The following is a 23,169-nucleotide window of genomic DNA, read 5'->3' as shown; positions in this document are numbered from 1 at the left end:
GGGCTCTGGAATGCTGAAAACAGCAAATCGGTGAAATGTAGCCTAGAAGATGATAGGATATGTTTAAGTTAGGGTGCAGAGGCACTTGGAAAATAGCCCAAGAGCCTCTGGAAAGTAAATTTACAAGTATAGTCTCTTTAATGGGCTGGAAAGTACACCCTCAAGAGAGAAAGGAGAACAGAGGAGATTCCACACCCCCTACACCCCCGCCCCCAAATAGAGACCAACCATGGACTAACAGGATTGTGTTTAGACCAGAGAAGTTTGCACAGTCATGGAAAAACATGTGTTTTTTATCAGGGTTAAGGCTTCCCTCCTACTAATGTTTCTTAATTAGTTCTTTTACTCTCTGCCTGTGAAGAGGGAGAATCTGGAAAACACAATTCTTCTTGGGCAGAACTTTGATTATTGCTTTCCCCTACTTCTCCCCTCACCTTGTGTGATGGAATATATGCTAGCAGTCATTGCTGCCTGGGCCCTTTGGGAAACAAAAGAACTCCATGAGTCTTCTGTGAGCATCTTCAAGTGGAAGCTGATCTCTGTGATTTAGTTAGGATTGACTGCTTTGTTTTTCCCTGAAGAGCCATGAATAATATTGGTGTCGAAGAACACAATTTGATAAGAACATTTTGAGATCCATTGTATAGTTGAGTTTTCTCTGAGGTAGAGTAATGAGATAGGGTTACAATGTCTAACTTGCATAGGCTATAGTTGACCAAATCAAATACTGTTGTGCACAAAATCTTGGAGAGTATGTCCTATATTAGTGTCTGCCTGCTATATGTTTGCAACAAAGTAGTATGCGTATGAGGTATTTGTATATGACTTTATGATCAGCTAGGTTCCATGTAACACGTGAAAGTGCAAATCGCTCATCCTATTTCTTGCCCACCTCTTTGTCCACCAGTTGAGCTCTGCCTGCTTGCATCATATCTCCTCGTGATCTTTGTGCAAATGTATGTGTGAAACACTGTGCTTCATGCTGAAAGTGGTCATTTGCTTCCTCTGTTGGAGGAAGTGGTCGTTTGCTTCCTCTGTTCCCCCTCCTCCATGAGGTCAGGACTGCATTCACCCTGGTACAGCTGTCTGTACACTTCAGTGTTTCTTAACTAGTGCCTGTTCGCTGGGTAAAGCACGAATTCCTCAGCATACCTGTCTATGATGGGTCTTTAAAAAGCAAAACTTCCTTCCCTCTTCTGACTTTCCCATGTGGGTTTTTAGTTTAGGACCAAAGATGAGGGATTAATTACTAGCTGGTTACAGTGGAGAAGATGAACAACCAAACATAGCTGGCATTGGTGTTTACTTGAGCTTGAAAACTCAAAGGTAATGTGAAAAGGCTCCTTGCAACAAAGCTCAGTGTGTGCTCTGTTTAGTTCACTGCTTGCCTTGTGCATTTATGCTATGGTCTGTGTTGTGAATGATCTCCTGAAGCTTTCAGACCTCTTACATGCCTTCATTTGTTTATTATAGGAATAGGAGTTTATAGTAATGCTGTTTATACTAAAGATGGGTGAACCATTACAGCAATAAGAGAAACCATCATGAACCTTTGCCCTGAACTCAAACGAAACTCTTTTGTGATTTTTAAAGTTCTGTTTCAGTTTTCAGTGTCACTTTGTTCTGTCAGGACTGGAAATGAGTGCCAAAATATAAATGGTATTTCCAGTGTCAACCTCAGATTTCACAAGCAGATCTGCTCTCATGCCAGGGAGTGTGGAGTTTCTGAGACCTCACAAGTTTCAGTAGTGAGTATAACCTTTCTAACTCCTGCTGCTTACTGCAGCTAACTTCAAGCACTCATCTAGTGAGGTTTGCACATCACTATTTCATATGGGACAAGATACTGTCATATGCCTATGGGACAAGATACTGTTTACTGAACTAATAAACATTCCTAGGGGAATGTGTGCAGATAATTGCTTGCAGATGAAATACTGAGAAAAAATGCCATTTAACTGCATTTCCCTGCTATTCAAGCAAGGTTGTAGTGACTGTCCAGCTTCGGCCTCTTTCCTGCTAAATGGGTTGCAAGCCTGTTAGCCAATTCTGTGAAATAATAGAGGAGCTGCCCAGGGCAGAATAAGAAAGTAAACTCTTTTAGGCTCTATCAGTTTTGTCTTGAGAACAAAATGTGACTAATGTGTTTCTGGAACCTGAGTTTGTCCAAATTTATTTGCTGTCCTGTAGGCTTTTCTGTTTCATATTCCAGACTTGGATCCAGTGTTGAGCTATCCATCTAGCAGAGTCTGATAGATTAGTAGGGCCAATTTTTGGAGTAATCAATTCAGGTTGTGCCTGTTTTCCTCTTTTCTGCTCCTGAGGAGGAACAGTCTTCCTTCCCCCTCTCTCTCTCTCTCTGTTTATTGTTGTATCAGAGAATGACCTGATGTTTGTTTTAACTCTGAGATGAAGCTGAATTCACTGCTGTCCAGCACTCTTTAAAGCTGGTGTGCTACTTGAATATTTATATCATGCTGACATTTGCTTACTTTAGCGAAGGCTTTATTTCCTTGGAGTATTTATCATAGTATCCAGGAATTTCCATGTTGAACTGCTGCTGGATCTGAATGTTGTATATAATTGCCTAGGTTCAAGCCCAGTTGCCTAAGGGAAGTTAACTTCCAAAGAACAACAGCTATCTCTGTGGCCTTAGCTAGCTGAAGGAAGAGCTGGCAATGATTTTTCCTGGACTCTGACGTGGAGCAGCCTGGAAAGAAGACTCACACCTCACTTCAGCTATATAGGTTGCTTTCTCTAGCTCGTTATGGTAAAAGTAGAGAGTTCTTTCACTGTGTACCTGGCATCATGGATGGGGTGCCTATATCTGATGTGATCTGTTGACCTAGTTATGGTCTGAGATGGAAAATAAGATTTGACAACTTTTGCATCCTGTTTTTCCCCCTGATTTCCACCAGTGCCTTTCCCAAAAGGGTAAGGGGGAGGGTTGGTGCAGAATCTGGTTCTTGCCTTCCTGACACACTTTGATGCTCTGACCCCCTTTGTGCATAGAATAGAAATGACCAGCTTGAGGCATGATCAGATCTCAGCCTCCTGTTGTTTCCCATCAGCTTATATGACTCTCTTGGGCTTCTGGGGCTAGAACTGCTCTTTTGCTGTATGATTTATGAATCAATTAATCACTGCATGCTGAGGAGCTGTTCACGGTAGTTAAACAGTGAAAATAAAATGCTTCAGTATATAATAAAGACGGATCATAATGAATATGACCCTCTACCAATGAATTCTCTCCCTCCCTATATTATACCCCCTACCCATTCTTTCCAGCACAGCCAAACTATCAAGACATGAAATTTTTCTATCTTGGATGGCATGGGGTTCGTCAAATTACTTGATAAGCGTGGTGTCTATTGGTGTGATTTCCTCCACACACCCCCGCCCTTTGCAGTCTGATTTCAGTTTGCTGGTAAAGCCACACAGATGAAGAGGGGAAAAAAAAAAAAAGGATATTCCTGATTGTAAATCTTTCTGAGTAGTCACAAGAAAATCCACCAATAAGTGTCCAAAACTTAAGAAGGGGAAGGTGAAGTCTGCCCTGCCTGGTCTGTAAAACCACAAAAATGTGGTGTGAAATTTCCAAGAAATGTTTCCATCACATAACCGCACAAGAAATATTTTCATCACATAACTGTCATTGTTTGCTCTGTGTCACACACACACATCATTGCTGTGTGTTTCTAAAACTGCATGATACTGCATAGAACTAGGCAAGTTTGGTAATAAGCCCCTGCTAAGGCTGCTGTTTGGCTTCACAACTTACTGAAGCGCTTAGCAATTTAGGCCAGCCTTCAACGGCAGTAGTCAGATCAGGGTGGCATATTGCTCTGTAGAGAGCACCGCTGACATTCAAAGATCTGCTTATGAGGTAAGGTTATGAGGCAGGAGGTTTTTAAACCTGATCACATGGTTTTGCACCAAAAATATGCTTTCCACGAAGAAAATGATTCATTACAATTATTGACCCTATTCATGTTCTATTTTTTAAATAAAATTATTGTTTTATTTTACATTATCAGTAAATACCCAAAACAGCGGTAGAACATTTCGTTAACAGAAAGAGTTTTTTCCTGTCTGAAAAGCATACTCTTGGTAAATGAAATGCTGAAAAGCTCTTGAAAACTTTATCAAAGATGCATCTGTTTTGAATTCTGAAAAGAATTTTGGGAGAGTGATGGTGTTTCTGTTTTTTTTTCATTTTTTGTTTACAGGCAGGCTTTGAAATTTTACATTTTTGTTGCAAAGTATTTCCTGGATTTTCTGAGTACCAAAAGCTGGCATTGATGAGTAGATGGATTTGTGAACCTTGCTACAAACCCACTGGTTTTAGTGGAGTTGCTCTTGATCTCACCTGTGTAACTAAGAGTAGATTTCATTCAAGCCAGAAATTAGGTGCAGTGGTGTGAAGCGGGTTAATTCATTCTCTCTGCCACTCATTGAAGCTTGCAGTGAAATTATAATATTTGCCATTTATCAGTCAAAGTAAAAGAATTTTTTCTTTCCAACACAATCTAGTTTCTCATTTTTGTTCAGCTCTGCTGCTGGCATATGTTGACTATATCTAATGGCCTTTGTTTGCATTCTAAGCTTATCTCATAAATTGGCTTTTGAAATGCACAATCAGCAGTAATAATGTTTCACTGTGGTGACCATGGTTAAACATTTCTCTCCTGTTCCCCCCTCCCTTCTCTGTTTGATTTTTAGGACCCAGGTTTCTCTTCAGTGATTCATGACAAACTCCAAGTTCCTAATACCATTCGTAAGGCATGGAATGAGAAGGACAACAGATGTGATGTTTGTGCCACACACCTGAACCAGTTGAAGCAAGAGGCCATTCAGATGGTGCTGACCTTAGAACAAGCTGCCAACTCAGAACATTACGATGCCTCACCAGGCTCTCCCCCACCTCTCTCCAATATCCCCACGTTAGTGAGTCCCCGGCACATGGGCACCCTGCAGCCCAGGGATTGGGCATATATGCCTGCTCCTTACGCTACATCTAATTATACAGGCTTTGTTGCCAACAAACACAGTGGAAAACCCAACAGTCTAGGAATTGTCAGTGGGGTGGAGAAGAAGAATGGCTCTCCTGGACACCAAGCCAAGGTCAGCTTTCAAATGGCCACCAGCCCCAGCAATGGTAATGTTCTCAACTCTGTGGCTATCCAGGCTCATCAGTACCTTGACGGCACCTGGTCTTTGTCAAGAACGAATGGTGTCACTCTATATCCCTACCAAGTAAGTATTTTAAAATAACAAAGCATGTTTGTTTTCTTCCCATCAGAGCTTGCATGGACATGGTAACACTGCTTGCCTCTCTTGGGGAGAAGTAGAGCCATTCACATAGTGAACACCAGAACAAGGAGTGCTATAAATTCCCTTTTCTCTGATAGGGGATTATGTTGATGAGATCATCAACCAGTATTAATTAGAACACCTTTTATTAATTCAGCTGTTTTATTAATAATAGAACCAAACTGTTCTTATTAGTAGCAGATAACTGTTCACACAGTATATGCAATTATTCCCTCACACAGTTCACACTCACTCTTGCTCATTATACTTGGTTGGAGCAACAGCTGGGAGGCCAACTACACTTGTTTATTCGCAAGTGGAAGGCATCACTGGTGCACCAGTGACTTCTGGGTGGGTGTTCAGGAAGTACCCAGAGGATCCTTTGGTTCATCATGTGTGCGTATGATCCTATAGCCTTCATCAAATTGTAGCAGGCACTACCTTCATTGATGTGTTGTAAGTTACATACATTCTTATTGATGCTAGTGTGTGCTGGTGGCCTTCTGCAGATTTGACTGGTTCTTGGTGGTTTGATTTTTATCCATTCTCATGGATTCAGCAGGTCCACTAGTCCTCAGAGCTTAGCAGCTCTGGGGAGATTTTCATGTACTTCTCAGCATGTTCTTTTCCTCCTTTTTGGCCTGCTCTTTTCTGGTACACCGCACCCATAGGTATCTGTAAAACCGATCCACACCAGCTCACACGGAAGGGGCTTTTATGACAGGACGTAGGCTTTCTGAGGCACTTAGCTGCAGGTGGTGGGATTTTCAGAGTGCCCAAGCACTGGCAGATTGCAACACAAGTCTGTTGAGTTCTCTCAGCCATCCCTGTTGGCTTCCTTAGGCACATAGCTATCTTTGGAAGTTGCTCTTTCTACTAAGTTATGAACAGATTGCAAGATAGATCCCTAAATTAATATTTAACATTTATCAGTATGAGAGCAACTGACATTGCAGCCAGAAAAAAGCAATGTTATTCATAAGCATTATGATATTGTCATGCACCAAAGCAGACTTGCTAAAACCAGAAGTGAACTACAGTTACTTTATCTGGAAAATATGTAACTCTATAGTTTTGTGGATCTATGCTCTAGTGAACCTGAATAACATTTGAGCAGGTCAGTATGTGATTGTAGTTTGATCTAAGAAAAAAAACTAAACAAAGAATGCACATTAAGAAAACGGAATAATTATTATTTGTATTGGAAAAATCAGTTCAGTTTTATTGCATTCACAATCTTTTAGGTTCATCTTCTGTGAAAATGGGTATCGTTTACTTTTTAATAATATTCTTACTTTCCAGACTGATCCTGTAGTTTGGCTCCAGTTAGATTAAGGACTGTTCCCTACAGTTTCCCTCTCCTTTCAATAACCTTGAAATAGAAAAGAGAAAAGCTAGCACCTGGAATCTGATAGCAGATTCTGGCCAACCCCAAACCAACCAACCAGAAAACCAACCCCAAAAAAGCAAACAAACCAAAAAACCCCAAACAAACCTAGCAATGTTGGTCTGTGATGAACTGTGTTGGTAGTAAATTTTATATTCTCTTTAAGATTGCAACCTTAAAATGTTGAAATTCTCACTTTACTCAAGTGTCACATTTAATTGTCCAGTCAAGGAATAATAATGATAGCTTTTGTCTTTAAACACGTTGAAAGGATTTTAGTGTTTGGTTATGCAGTATCTGTATCAGACTGGGAATTAGTCAAGTAAGAAGAAAAACTTTGAAAAGTAATTTATTTGTAATTTGAAGTAGTAGGGAGAGGCAAGCTTTGCTTTTTCTGCTTTTGTGTACAGAAACCAATCTTATTTGCTACACCTTTTCAGAACATCTTGCATCTCTCTCCCATATAAATATATTTTTTGTTATGCACTTACTGTTACAGTTACAAAACTCTGTTAGGGAAGAGTGCTAGGAAGATGAATCTGTTATCTTAATTAGAACCATTCTTATTTGAAGGTGAATTAAAAAAGAGGCACTAGCTACTTACTTGTGAATGTCTATATATTAATTAAATTTTCTTGCCTTCCCTTAAGAACAGTGATTAGAAAAACATCACTGTGCATTAGCTAAGAGGAACAGAAAATAATTTCTTGGGATAAAAAGCCTTGCACTTCACACAGAAGTACAGTACCCCTCCATCATAATCTTGTTAAATTGATGTCCAGGGAGAAGTCAGTCTCATGGCTCTAGACTTAATGGCGCCTGTTGTAGACACCTCCCATTGTAAATTAGCTTTTGTTAGACAGTCTAGATAACTTGACAGCAATGCTTGAGTACCCTGAAAACTGACCGTATTTTCTTCCTTGAATATCACCAAAAAGAGAAAACATTAGTTTGTAAGTGACATTCTGTGGCTCAGAATTGACTCATGGCAATATTAGGCACCAAAAATTATTCCCACTGTTGTAAGTTCAAGGATGTTGCTCCCTTCCTAGGATCTTCCCCTCCAGACTGCCTAAAATTAGAACCTTGTTATCGGGAATGAATGACAACTTTTGCTTGAATTCTAGTGGAAAAAAAAATAACATAAAAAAAATGAGTGTTGTGATATTGTAGGGCTCAGGTGCCGCAGTAGTGTAGGGCAAATCTTAAATTATATGCCACTATTCAACTACTTTTGCAGAAAGAGTAATTGCTATCAGGAGTAAGTAAAACAAATGTGAATTTATATACTACCAGATTTAGTAATTTATTATAGGTTTACAGCCTGAAAAATAGAAGTAATAATAATGTCTTTAACTGGAGATGCATGTCAGATGTAACAGAACCTTTCTAATAATTTCACGGAGGCATTATGGGAACTCATCAATGGAGTGTCCTAAGAATAAGTCAGAGAAATAGCTGCTAAGAATTGTTTAGGCAAAACTGGTCCCACCCGGAGATTAGGAGATGGTGTAGATGACCCTATCGGTCCCCACCGGCCCTGTTGTATGTGATTCCATGTTTAGCCACCCCTTGACTAAACACCCCTTGACAGAAACAAAGATCTGTTTCCAAAAACCTGTGATGTCCCCTAGGCCTGGCTCAAAAATGAGCAGCTGATGCTGTTTTCTGTAAGGGGCTGAATCAAATTTTGCTAGTAAGTGGTCCTCTTACAAAACAGGGAATCAGAGGCAGGGGAAGGGAATTGATTGATCTTAAACAAAAAGCATGGCCTGTTAAAACCCTCCTACAAACACTGGAATGCTGAAATGGTTACCTGGTCAGGGTAAATGTGACCCCTTTCTGTTGAGTACGTATAGGAAAATACGAGCCAAAATTCAATAGAATTTGATCCAGAGCGTGAAAATCGTGTTCTTTCAGTCATCAGTAGGTAGCATTTGTATACCCTGGGGATCAGACTGTTTTAACACTGGTAAAGGCTTTAGTTCATCTCCCTGTCACTCAAAGGGATTTCAATCCTTCCCTGCTTAGAGAAAACTCATTTAAACTGGTGAGGTTTTACCTGAGAAGGGCTGTAATTATTTGTGCAGCTGCTAATGCAAATTACAGGATACCACAGTGTTAAGTACATTTCTATTTCTCACTGGTTATTATGTAATTCTTCTAAAGGAAAAGAAACCTTTGGGTCTGGGGTGCTAACGTAGGAGCCAAAAGTCAAAATACCTTGATGAAATGTTTGCTTCTTGTAATTTTTATACAGAATGTGATAATAAATTGAATGCATAACATTTTTATTACTTTATTATCCAAAGCTGCTAAAGTAGCTAAAATAAAACCACCACATTAAAGAATACAATAGATTAAGATAGATTTGAGTTTTTAGTAGTTCAGACTGATTTAGGGTTTGCATTCAAAGGTGAAAATAGTGACTAGATTAAGCTGGTTACATTAAAACACTTTTTTTGGAGTAAAAGCACTCCATTATTTAGAAGGAGTTGTTCCTCTTTCGAATGGGCACCCTCTTTTAACCTAAATTAACTGCATGGTTCTTGCGTGTTGGTGTGCCTCTAAACCAACAGCACAGCCTTAGCTGCATTGTGGTGGGAGCTGCAGAACATCAACCAGTGGGCATTTCCTCAGTCCTCTAGTTACCTTCCTGGCTCTGCATAAGAATCTTTTCATGTCTTTAAGCAGATTATTTAAAAAGGCAAAAAAACCAAACCAAAACAAAAAAAATAGCACAGTGTGTTTGGTAGATTTGAGTGACAGGAAGGTAGGAAAGAACCAGAGAACCGGAAAAGGCCAACTGTTCCAGGAACAATGTGGGCCATGAAAGGGAAGGATGGGTAACAGAAAACGTGGCTGTTGATGTGGGTGAGCACCTCCTGCTCCAGACCTTGAGGATGTGAAGCTTGAATTTGGTAAGGAAAAAGACAGTGTGCGCAAGGATTTGAGTGGGGGTATTGTGAACATAACGATATTCAGGGAAAAAGTGTTCCTTTTTCCCCTGCACTTAAAAAGACCCTTTTGACCAAAAGTTTGGAAAATGAGGTCTTAAACTACTGAGAGCCTCTTGGCCCCAGGCATAATGATCTCAAGCCTATTCAGAAAGTTATCAAAGGCTTTGTTTGTGTACAATTGATGAAAGCCTACAGTATGTGCTTTCTGTTTTCTCTTTATGTATAATATGTGTTTAGAAGAACACTGTTCTTGGAGAAAGTACCAGCTTGTTCTGAAGTTTTGCAGTGATGAATGATTTGTCTGGAGTTTACTTAGGTCACGGCTGTCTCATAACACATCAGTTCTTTCAGGCACAGGCTTTTAAAAGGAAACTGGTAATGATTAGAGTTGGGCACAAGATGGAGAGTTCAGATACAGAGCCAGCGCCTGTGTGGGGGGTATTCCCATCCAGGATTTTGATTCTAAGCTTTTTTCCAAGTCTCTGCTGTCTAATTTATTTCTCTTCCACTTGCTGCTGCTTCTGTCGCTTCTTAAAGTGTTCAGAAGGATAAAGCTAAAATGTTAATGTTTGCTACAACAGTGCCAGGGTAATTTAAGTAGCTTCTAAAGCATATAATGCAAGGTACAGAAATAAGTTACTTGCTCCGTTTGTAGACTGACAGGTGACTTCTAGAATTATTCTGTCCTTCTAGAGCCAGACCTATTTTGCCAAAGCATCTTAGCAACAAAAGAAAAGGATATTTGTATACTGTCTCTTCTAGTACCACGTTCTTATGTGACCACACGCAATTCAGTACGAGATACCTAATGCAGGAGGTATTTTGCCTTTGTGCAGTTAGGTTTTAGTCCAGAAATTTTTGGATGGCTTATATTTCAGTAGCAGTTCACTGCTACTCATACACTGAATGTATGAGATGCACATTTGAGTGTGATGGCTCCCTGAACATAGTAGAAAACTTTGTTCCTATTACCACGAGATCATGAATGATGATGCTGAACAAATGTGTGCAAACCCTTGCACTGATGTTTTTTTCATTCTGTGACCTGGACTCGAACAACAGAGTAACTCTATAATGAGTCTGTAGACTGAAAGTGCAGGAATTTTATTTCCAAAGTTTGTTTGACTGGGCCAAGAAACAGATTGTCAAACAAATTCATCGGCACTGAAATTATATCCCTGCTTAATTGTCTCTGTTGCCCTCATCCCCCATGCATTAGTTATCCTCTGAAGTAGCTTTCCTCTGACTAAAAGCCTTTTTAAACCACATCACTAATAATTAGATACGACCCTACTAAAGTCAGTGTATGTCATCAGCTGACATTTTGCCATGATTGTTTGATCATTGAATTTGTATATTACAGGAGTTAGCTATTTGTATTTCATTCCTCCTGTCCACCCCCTCAACTAACAGCCTGGTTGTATACTGATCCTCTAATATCATCAAGAGGGGAAACTGAAGTCTATGTGAACTGTAGGAGGGGTTTCTTTTTTGCATTACTTTGGTGTGATTTGATCTCTTACGGCATTTTTATGCATGGCTTAATGACCTTAGAATCATTACTTTTCCCCTTCGTGATACTGTGGTGACCAAGGGAAGAAAGTTGCAAAGGGTATCCCATGGACTGAAAAGAGCTAAGTAGGCTTATCCTATGAGTATGAAAACCCCATGACTCAGCTGTGATGTGAGGAAGAAATCTGTGGACTATTAGAGGAGTGAGTTAATCCTGTAAATTAGCAAAAGCCAGAAGATCACAATTAGTGAAGGATTTGGAGTTTTGGTTTCCTCCCCTGCTCTGTAGCTTAAGGATTTTGTCCATGTGTGAGACTAGTTTCTTTTCTGAAATCATAGTTGTGCTGATTGCTTGCATCATTGACCAAAAGTATAAACTAAGAGGAGGGGAGATGTTTTAACAGTGGGAAAAATTATGTAGAGATGGGACGGAGAGAGGGAGAAGACAAGCTGATGTATCGACACAAAATTGTCCCTTTGTTTCCCACACTACAAATAAGGTGGCACAGAATCGGAGAGAAAAATGTTCAGCTTCTGCATTATTTCATAGTTCAAGAACATAGAGAGTTAAGTTAAAAGACAGCCAGTTTGGAAGTGAGAAGAGGAAATATGCTTTTCATGCAGTGTACAGTTCTGTGGAACTTATTGCTGTGGAAATAGTATTGAGGCCAAGAGCTTAGGAAAATTCATAAAAGGATTATGTGTTTATGTGTGCAATAAAAAAAAATCCCTTCTTTCTGATATTAGGATAAAAAAAAAGTAATAGATAAATTTCCATATAGTATAAGGCAATTGGTATCTTATATTCTATGGAGAAGGCGTCTTTTAAATACATCCAATATATAGCTAAGGACTAGAATTCCTGAAACTACCACTGAAGCTTTCCAGCACAGATGTAACTGGGCTGACTGGGAGAAGGGTACTGATGTACTTAGTCACCTCTTAGACTCTTTGTCCCTCTGTTCTGAAAGTGGCCTTTGAGTGGCAGCTGGAGAGACAGCCTAGAATACAGCCTGAATCTGGTGAAGGATAAACACCAGATGACACCAGATGACTGGTGCTGTGTTTTGAATGGAGGCCTGTGATGAACAGATTAGCAAAGAGTGCTTTTCCAACAGTTTCAACAACATTGCCAGAGTTCAATATAAGGGTTGTACATTTCAGAATTCTTTTTTTTTTTTAATTTTTTTATTTCTTACTCAAGTGTGTGAAGATTCATGGCTTCTAAAAACTCTCTTGGGTTGAATCATTCATATGAGCAACATGTTGGTCTTTAAAGCTGCATAAAGATTCAGTCCTGTGGCTGATATTCCTCCTGTATCTTGCTGTTGTTCAACATCTGTTGCAAGAAGAAGGAAAACAGAAATGTACAAAACCAAGGGTAACTCATTCTCACTGAGATGTGGAAGGGAAGGAGAGGATGACAAAAGAATTAGAAAGCAAATTTTTAGGAGTTTCCCTTTAGATTCCCAAAGGGTGTCACTCGAAGATGACACAAATTAATGTATTGTCTCCTTCACTGGAGACATTTATTTCTCACATTGTTTTACATAAATGGGACATAGAATTAAGAGTAGATTTAAGAACATCATAATTTTTTTTGTTTGTTTGCTTTTTGTAAAATCCTGTTCTAACCTTGGATTTTGCTTAGAAAAAGATCTGGGCTTTTAAATATCAAGAGTTTTATTACTGTGCAAAAAATAAATTGACAAAGCCTTTTTCTTTGATGCTATGCTGTGCTTCTGGGAAGGAAGGAATAAATAGCTAGAGGCTGATGTAACTCTGTAATGTGATTCCACACAGCTATCATGTAAAACCATTGTTTTCTTTCCTCTAAAGTGCTTCTGAAATGGTGTCAGAAATGGAGCATCAAATTCTCTGTTGGGACAGCTCTCTTTAATTCAGTGGATCTGAGTTAAAGTGGTTGGTTGTTCCCTTATATTCCATAGCATTGTGAACTTGATAGGTGGGTGTTGTCACATAAAATACATTTGAGGCCAGACTCTCTTCAGTCTCACTTCAGGATAATTGCTCTGCAGTTGACATGGCTACATTGGTGTAATACAAATAAGAATGAGACCAATGTCAATGCTATAGGATCTGATCAGCCAGAGTGTGAGAGCAGCTGTGGTGATGGGAGTGAATATGGTGTGTTGCACTCCAAGTGGGCTCAACTTCCCTTTGGGCTGGTGGATAGGGAAGCTTTCTTTTTCCATGTGGTCTGACCCCACACTGAAGAGTCAGTTGGAACTGCTCCTCTTGACAAATGAAAGCAGAAGGCTGATTGTACGGCAGCTTTTGAATTTTGAATGTGCCTAGCTGTATTTTATGAAGAATAAGGAAGGATTACATCTGTACGGGGGTGAGAAAAAGCCCCTCCCAGCTAATGAAACTGTCTTTTAAATCTACAAACTGCTCTGAGCAGAAATGAAATTGCACTTCACCTTTCGCTCCCACCTAACCTATCTAGCTGAATTCAGAACTGCTCCAAAGGTTGAAGGGGAAGAGAAGGTAACGAGCTCTCATCTTCCAAGGGGTTGGTTCTCTTGTGCTTAATGTCAGTAGCAAATCTCAGCAGGAACACTTGTAGCTCTTCCTTGTATGGGAGCATGAGAGTCACCATCACTTATCCCATTAAGGTATCTGAGGGCTTTGGTTTTATAAGTCAAAAAAGTCTCAGGTCTGACTGGTAGATGTGAATGTCAAGTGAGTAAGCTGCAATGAGTCCAAGGTAATAGTTGTATGGGTGGGAGCGCAAGTGAAGTGTTTCTGTTGTGACAGCTCTTTGAACCAAATGCATGCATCTGTCATGCTTTCCTTCAAATTGTTTGATTCTTTTTTGAATTTGTGAAAGTGGCGCATATATATGTGTTTATTAAATACCTGGCTAAATTTATGCACAGGCTTTTGGCTAATGGGAAAGACAGAAAAAGAATTAAAGGTTGGAACTATGCTTGGTGAAATCACTTCTGCTTCCATAACTTCATTGTGGCTGCATTGATCTACAATGACTGCAGATCGGTGTCACTGGATAATTATAAAACATGCCTGTGATGTGATTTCTGCAATTTCTTTACACCCTTTACTGCACTACCTATTACTTTGCAAGAAAGTCAAGGCTATTACTAAAAGCAGAGTTTAAGCCTGGTTTTGAAAAAGATTTCTACTTTAAAGCACCTAGAGTGATATTTTCTTTCCTGTAAGAGACAGATGGCTGATGGATAGGGTTTATTATGGCTTTTCTTCCTGACAGGTTTTAGGCTGCTGGAGCTAGGCAGTGTTGCTGGATGTAAACACAAACCATAAGCACAATCATCTCTGTATTTTGTTCTTGTACGTTTTCTCAGTTACTGTAGTGCAACATGGAAGATGGAAAATTAACTCAAGCCTTATTAAAGAAATTATACAGAACGCGTCAGAGGAAAATGTATAGTAATGAGTTATCATCAGTTCTTAATTGATCAGTCTCTCTGATCCCTGAAGACTTTGTGTGAAGTTCATTGCCAATGTGCAGGAGGTAAAAATGGATGTGACACACTTCTCAGTTGTACCATACAGGTATATCATGGCAGTGGTCACAGACAGGACTGACAGGGGAAATGTGCTCAGAAAGTTTTGTCTACATTTGGACCAGCTTCTCTGAAAGTCATTGTGAAGAGTCTTGCAATGTTAGGCAGCTTTAACTGAGGCTTAGTTTGTAAGCTTGTGGAAGATTTCTGATTTTTTTGTTTTGAAGTAATGTAAACCAAAACTATCATTGTTTGTCCTGTTCAGCAAATAATATAACCAGCTACTATTCAGGTGACTTAAGAATACAACACAACTAAGGGTTCCTGGCCACCAGGCCTCCCTGACAAATTACAGGAGCATCAGAAGGTGTCCTAAAGTTTATCTATTTTATTTTATTTTTAGGTGTAAATGCTAAATGGTTTGGACTCAATGATCTTAAAGATCCTTTCCAACCTAAATGATTCAATGATTCTATAAATAAATGATCAAGTTGTTTTCACGTAAATAGGTGCTTTGAAGGGAAAAATCTAGTTCTCATGTTACCCGCTTTTCATTATTCTCTGCCCTAGTCAGTCATCACAAGGGTCTTTGCCTCTGTAATCCTAAATGCCTGGAAGTGCCTTTTGCAGCCAGGACTTAGTAGTGATGCTGGTTATCTCCTAAGTGTTGTCTTGCACTTCAGAGCCTTTGTAAAGATCCTTTTAGACATTGCCAGAGACCAGTTTATCAAGATTTATTCCCACTTATATACAAGTAGGTGAAATGCAGACACCTGGCGTGATGACAGCTAGGGCTAGATTAAGATTTCTGGAAAGGAGTGTGAGACAGGGGTTATGTATGTGCAGGTTATGTAGGTTATGAGATTTTTCCAAGCTCAGTGACGTGGGTTTTTCTGCTTCCTGTTCCATTCACTGCTCAGTGACTTTTATCATATATTGTGAATATTTGCCTCTTCTCTCTGTCCCCTCAATGCTTTGTCTCTGAAGCAGGGACAGTTAGCACTGGTGCAAGGGGCCATTAGTTCTGGGGCCTCTAGGCATTTTATGATTTAATGAATATGAATAATATAGCACCTTATTCCTTGTATGTTCTCCAGTAAAGGTGGTTTCAAGTGTGGCAGTGGAGGCTTATTATGGCTTGGTTTCCTTTTGAGTGTGAGAGAGCGGGAGGGCACCTATTAGTTACAAATGCTTAAAAGTAGTACTGGAAAACAACTGATTGCCCCTCAGTACCGCATTTTATCTGATTGACAATTTTATATCATTTGTGAGCAAAAAAGATATTTGTTAATGCTATTGCTGCTAGTATTGTGTTGATCTGCTCATTGATCTGCAGGAGGGTAGGAAGGCAGAGGGATCTGGACAGGCTGGATCGATAGGCAGAGGCCAACTGCATGAGATTCAACAAGGCTCAGTGCCTGGTCCTGCACTTTGGTCACAGCAACCCCATGCAATACTACAGGCGTGGGGAAGAGCGGCTGGAGAGCTGCCCAGTGGAAAAGAACCTATGGGTGCTGGTTGAGAGCCGCCTGAACATGAGCCAGCAGTGTGCTCAGGTGGCCAAGAAGGCCAATAGCATCCTGGCTTGTATCAGGAATAGTGTGGCCAGTAGGACCAGGGAGGTGATAGTGCCCCTGTACTCGGCACTGGTGAGGCCGCACCTTGAATACTGTATTCAGTTTTGGGCTCCTCACTACAAGAAGGACACTGAGGTGCTGGAGCGTGTCCAAAGAAGGGCAACAAAGCTGGTGAAGGGTCTGGAGCACAAGTCTTATGAGGAGCAGCTGAGGGAGCTGAGGTTGTTTAGCCTGGAGAAGAGGAGGCTGAGGGGGAGACCTTATTGCTCTCTACAACTACCTGAAAGGAGGCTGTAGCGAGGTGGGGGTCGGTCTCTTCTGCCAAGTACCAAGTGACAGGACAAGAGGAAATGGCCTCAAGCTGCGCCAGGGGAGGTTTAGTTTGGATATTAGGAAAGACTTCTTCACTGAAAGGGCAGTCAGGCCTTGGAACAGGCTGCCCAGGGCAGTGGTTGCGTCTCCATCCCTGGAGGTATTTAAAAGCCGTGTAGATGTGGTGCTTAGGGACCTGGTTTAGTGGTGGACTTGGCAGTGCTAGGTTAACGATTGGACTTGATGATCTGAAGGGTCTTTTCCAACCTAAAAGACTCTATGATTATTGTGCCCAGTTTGAATACATTGAGTAGAAATACCTCTTCTTAATTTCTTGGAAAATCCGCAGGTGGTACCACAGAAAGCCAAAAGACCTGTCAGGAGCCACAACTCTACTAGAGCAAGAGAATGGTTTGTGCTTAGGTGATTAGAGAATTTGTTCCCAAGACTTTTTAAAGGTTGCATGGACATGGAGTGGGGAAAAATGAAATTCTCCCAGGAAACATATAATGTAAACTCAGCTGAAAGAGAGCTGGTGCAGTAACTGTATAATATTTTGCAGACTTTAAAGTCCATTCCTGTAAAAGGACCCAAAATACTTTGAGCATCAAAACCAAACCTTGGCAATACGTTTGAAGGAAACAAACTTTATTGTCCCATGCTTTATGTGTTGAGAAGCAAATGTACAGGAAAGTGGAAGGATATGCCTGAGATGTGTGCTATGCAGTTTGCAAAGAGTTGAGAAAATAACCTTATCTTCTGTTACACTCAGGACAAAAAGGGCCATCTTGTCATTTCATATGTGGAAGTTAGATTTTTCTGTGCCTGCCTGGAAGAATCAATATCAGAGTGGATTATGAAACAGAGAAATTATAAGGGTTCACAACAATTTGGAAAAAACTTTGGGAACAGAAGAGACTGACTAAAAATATCTTGCTGGTTGATTGTTTTATATCTTCAGATATGGCTTGAGCTGGAATTTTTATCAACTGCACAGAGTTCGTACACTTTACCATTTACAACAAGCTGCTACTGTGCTTTCTGAAAAGAAAAAACTTAAAAACAAGGGCTTTGCTTTAGAGGGACTCACTTGAAAGCATGCCCTTGGGAAAGAACAAGACTATAGAAGTTTTAAATTGACCTCTGAAGTTTTTTAAGGTTTTAGCATCATTGAAACTTATTCCTTCAAAAAGATTCTGAGTCTAGGATATGTCTCCCTTGTTGCTTACTCTGCCTTAATTCCTAATAAAAGTAGTTCCAGCAAATACTAAAATCCTGTCATCCTTGTACAATGCTCTGTTTCCCTAGGAACCTTCCGTAATACTATTCTGCTGGAAAATTGAGCTTTGAAACTGTAAACTTTTCTTGAACTTCCATAATCATCTATTTCTGTTGGATAGGACTGAACCCACTGTCTGTAGGGGACACTATGCAGGAATGAGTACTCCAAAGTTCTAGTCCTTTGGGTTGATCACAGGGTAAAATACACCCATTTTACGTGGCTTCTGTTGCTGTGGCCATTGCGAGCAGAACAACTTAGTGGTGGAAAGTATTTGGAGAATTATTCCTGAATTTTTGGTTTAATGCGTAAATAGTATGGAGAATTTAATGGTTTAATGCATAAATATATTCATTATACTTCTGATTTTTGAGCATGCTTGGTCTGGTTTCTTTATTTGTGTGCATGTATTTATGCACATACATACACAAATATATCTTTTTTTCCACTTCATTTCCTCCAGGAAAGACTCCTATGTTGCTTTTCCAAAGGAAATTGCTGATAAACATCAGGATAGATTCTGATCTGAAATCAAGTTCACTCCACTGTTGACAGAGCATAATCATCATGCTTTTTGCTTTTAGTAACTGTGTGCCATTCTGCTGATATTAAGAAATGAAAGAATCGGAGTACTGAGAGTTCTGAAAGCTAATGTTGTAGGAGGGGGAGTGTTTCAGCCCCTCTTAAGAATACACACTAAGCAGCAGTTCTAGAAGTGTTTCAGGCTTGGTTCTTATCCTACGTTTGGAATAGAGCTCTACATTTTGGAGCTAGTTCATGCCCATCTTGTATTCCCTTTGTCCTGGTGTAAATGACTGTGCAAGATGACTTAGTAAATGCCTACAGTATACCTTGTGAAGAGACAGGTGAGACCTTTTTCTTCAGTTATACAGATTACAACACTGCACTCCCACTGACCTGTAGTCAGTGATCCTTCTTTTGGCGTGTCATTGTGGAGCAGAAAATCAGTCCATGATGCTCTATTAAAAATTAATTAAAATAGAATAAAGACTTCCTTTCAAATATTGATTTAAAAGTAACTTCTGAAACTTTTACATTACAAGCTCAGTAAACAAGTTGAAGGGGAAAAATCCAAAACATTTCATGTGCAAATAAAAATTCTCTGTAGAGTGCCAAAAGCCAAAATGAAGACTGAAGATAACCATGAGGCATTTATTACAGTTCAGAATGGTTTACTAGAGTTTAGGCACCATTTCAGATGATGAGCCTGTTTGTTGTTCTTATATTTGGACTTCATTAAATGCATTTAATTAAATCTATTGTAAATCTGTTTTATTCCCAAGGGGTCAGTTAACGTAATCTTGCTGTTTGCTTATAAAAAATATCAACCAACAGTTCCTGCACTAATTTTAATCACTGTTTATTTTTAGACCTTAGTGAAGTGCAGTTTGTCAGTTTAGTTTATTGTGCAAATTCCTTGGGGCAATGACTTTTTGTCTTTGTGTCCTGTGTAGAAGAAAGTGTATATTCATTGTTGCTGTGTTTAAAAAAAAAAAAAAAAAAAGAAAAGAAAAAGAAGAAAAAATAAGTAGAGAAGTGCCATTTGAAGGTTATTTATGCTGACTTTTATGAGGAAGAAATAAATGTAGCTATAAGACTTGACTGTATACTTTCAGACAATTTTTTTAAGCTGATATTCTCTCTTAATCTTCTGGCTTTTGACTGTTAAGATCTTCTAAGTTTTCCAGGTAGTTTGTTTTGTTGTTCTCCTTTGTCTCTTAGGCTGACAACAGGAAAAGTGATCAGGGTATGTAAAGAAACAAGAATAAAAATTAGCAAATGTTAGTGGTAAAAATTAGGATATAATAAGCCTACAAGGAGGCAGAAATTAAGACAATGACAAGGGCCTTAAATGATTCATGAAGTACATGCCTACCTGAGCTTAAGGTACTACAGAGACAGGCAATAATTTATAATAAAAACTGGAAGAACATGCTGTGTATGTACTGTGAACAAATTTTACTTAGAAAATATACACAAAGTATATCTATGAGTAAAGAGTAAATAATTGGCAGTATTTACTGTGCACACTGCATTCCAAAGTTAAACACATTAGGTAGTAAGATGCATAAGACTTTGCATATGACTCATTCATTTGTCTTTTACAGCCCTTCTCCTAGACAGGAAAGGGCTGATAAAAGATCATTAAAGCTGTATGGAGTCTACCCTTGGTTTGATCTAAGTTCTGTTTTACTGGAAAATAATCTTTGATGAATCTTGATATCTTGATATAATTCATTATTTATTTGTCCATCCAAAATTCTCATGATAGGTTAAACTGATGGAATTTGAATGAATATCCTCCTTTGAAGAATGCTTGCCATTTGTTAGTGCTGCAGGTTATGGATGTTCAATTGTTCCCTCTCCTGCCTTTTCAGAGAGGGCTGTAGAGCACAACCAGACTAGAGCCAGTGCCTCTTCTGCTCTATTATTCACTTTTCGGAACTGTGCAGTTTTGACAATATGCATGTCTGTAGTTCATATCTTCCAAATTGATCACTAATTTTTTTTGAATGCTGTCTGAGAAAAGTAAAGGAGTTATGCGTCTCAGTGTTGTCTAAAAAGAAGAGTCATCTAAAATCAGTGGTGAGGAGAAAAGATTGTTCTTCATCTGACCTAATTCAGCTGGTCAGGAGAGATGGGGATTGGTATGAATTACTCAGTCTGCAAGTGAATGTGCACTAAATTTCAGCTGAGAATGGACACACTTAAAGTTCTCAGTGTAGAAGGGCCCTGAGGTGAAAAGTGGGAGTATGATCTTCATACTGTGAAGATGGATTATGATGGTTCCTCCAGACCAAAATGCAGATTATATATACTGGGGAAAGATCATTGTGTGCACTTGAATTAAATGCTAGGTCAGCTTCAGCTAATGTGATGTTCATCTAGCTCCTGGAAAACCATGCTTGGTTTGGATCCCTTCAAGACTTGCAGATTGAAAATGGCCAACTGAAACAAACAATTTGGATTGAAAACATGATAGAAGATGCAGCAAATGACAAGATGCAAAACCACATTTAGCTTGGAAAATAGAAGTAGATGAGGAGTATATGTAAAAAGCTGAGAGTATGTTTAGTGCTGTGCAAGAAATATCCATCCCATTCAGCAGAGCACTGTAGCAAGTGGGAAGCCTGATGCTCCCAAGCTGACCTCTTTGCTGCCCCATTGAAAGGTGACCATAACACAGAGAGGCCCAGTTCCTAATGGTTTACAGTATGCACCAACAGAGCTTAATCTGGTGTTCAGCTGAGGATCTGCTCCTCCTCTTTGCTTTCATTAGCTGAGAGGTCAGCAAATCTAGAGCAAACAGAAGACAACATAGCATAACTTGGCACGTCGTCAGCCTATAGAATTCACCGCAGGAAACAGCCTCCAAGTCAAACACAGTTGAGTGATTTTTATGACTGCTAATAACAGCTGTAGCTATGCAAACTAAGGTAATAAGGCAATCAAACCTATGCCTTAAGGCATTCACCTTCAGGGCCAGGAAGGAGCTGTTTCTGTCCAGCTAGTGGTCTCATTTGAAGGCTCTTTTGGCACCTTTAGAATTCTTTTCATGTATTCCTGTTAAAAATGATGGTTGTTGCTGTCATAAAATAATTTTAAAACCTCAGCAGGACATTTTTATTATTAACATGAAAGTAAGACAGGTGTTCGTGTATTGTGATGAGATTAGAAAGACCAACCTTGTTAAATTTATAGAGAGGTCATTCCTGCTGATGTATAGCTTTTGCAGAACTGCCTGGTGGTTTTTTTTTTTTTTTTTTTCCTTTAGCAATGGCATACTGACTCCTCTGGAAATTAGACAATTTCATTGCAGCTCCCATTAGCACTGATAACTGTGAAATTAGCTATTGCCACATCTCCATGTTAGTAGCATGGTAGAAGGAACACCTGCAAGGGACTATTAATAGTAGGGACAGAAAAGGGGAACGCAGCTATACAAAGCCAAAGGGCAATGCAATTCAGCATGACTATTACACTGTGAGATGGTGGATTAGGCCATGGTTTGTGCAATTCACTGCAAAGGTGGAAGTTTTCAGTATGGAACTTGAGGCTAAATGCTGTTTCCCTGTGGAAAAAGAGGAACATGATATTGCTTTTTGACTTAAGAGGTTGGCTGGTGTCGAGGTCTTGCAAGGTATTTGCATTGAAAGGATATGCGGTTGACTTTTGAAGAATATATCAACATCTCTGCTTGTGGGAATTAAATAAAAGCGTTTCCTAGGCAAGTGCAAGGCTCACAGTTCTGAGCCTTTTCCAGCTGGAATTCAGCCCCCAAAAGTGCCTTTCTTGCAACACCAGTCTGTTGGTACTTCTCCTGTTTTCACTTATGTGCATCTTCAGTGCATTTTTGGACTAAGTAACAGCCAATCCCCCGTGTTTGCATTTAGCCCCACTGAACCCTTCTGACCATATGGTGTAACTTTTGAGCAGATCTGCATTCAACCTTGCATAATGGGTCCTATTTTGGCTCTCCTAGCCTAATCTAAGTCTTAGGACTCAGGCACGTGATCAGTTTGATAACTTTTTAGCATGCTTACTAATACATAGTAAGTGTGAATGCATGTTTATAGTTCACAGCAAATTCAAGATAATTTGACTTGGTTTCTTTGACTTAGCTCTAGAAAAGTGATTGTAAGATAAATCATTATTACCTTGCATTTGCTACAGGCTAAGTGTATGCATGCGGATGGCTATGACTCAGCACAGCAACTTATTTCTGTGCCTAAGCCCTCATAACCTCATACAATGTCAGTCAGCATTTGGAAAGCAAACTGGCTCCTAGACAGCATTACAAATGAGGAGTTGAATTGTTCACCTGAATGTATGCAACTTCAGTGATATTAATTGTATTGTGAGCATTTAAGCTGATATCAACATTTTAAGAACTAAATTTCATGCAGAAGATTGTTAAAACTTTGCAGTTTTAAATGCTTCCTGTGGAATCAAGCCCAAACAGAGGAAGCAGAAAAGATGCTTTCTTGTCCAGGAATGAGATAAATTGCTCTTTTTAAGATGAGAGATCTTACTGGAATGCAGGTAATACACTGGAAGATGTGTTGTAGCATTGGTTAGGCTAAACTGAAATGGAGGGAAGGGATGCATCAACTTAATGACTAGACACTAGGATCTGAACGCAGTATTTCTTTTTTAAAGCTTTCTTTGCTGCCTGCAGGTTTCAGTGGGTTTTCAGAAGAGCTGAGAGTACTTGGAGCCTTAGATATGTCTTGAGAGATGCAAATTTAACAAAGCATTCAAATGTCCACCTTAAGTTTTATTCTGATAAGGGATGGAT

General features: G+C 39.5%; 1 protein-coding gene across 1 annotated transcript in view; it reads left to right on the top strand.

Annotated features, from left to right (window-relative positions):
* KIF26B (kinesin family member 26B) overlaps positions 1-23,169 on the top strand; it is a gene marked incomplete at both ends in the record, with an annotated part of 300,168 nt that overhangs the window by 89,250 nt on the left and 187,749 nt on the right. Inside the window, one exon of the mRNA XM_082305966.1 lies at positions 4,723-5,256. Within this exon, the coding sequence (XP_082162092.1) occupies positions 4,723-5,256 (534 nt within the window). The remainder of the gene's footprint in view (positions 1-4,722; positions 5,257-23,169) is intronic.

The sequence above is a fragment of the Platalea leucorodia genome, assembly GCF_965183815.1.
Source record: "Platalea leucorodia genome assembly, chromosome: 3".
In the NCBI taxonomy this organism is placed as follows: domain Eukaryota; kingdom Metazoa; phylum Chordata; class Aves; order Pelecaniformes; family Threskiornithidae; genus Platalea; species Platalea leucorodia.
Note: the sequence above shows the minus strand (reverse complement) of the source record. Positions and strands in the feature narration are given on the sequence as shown.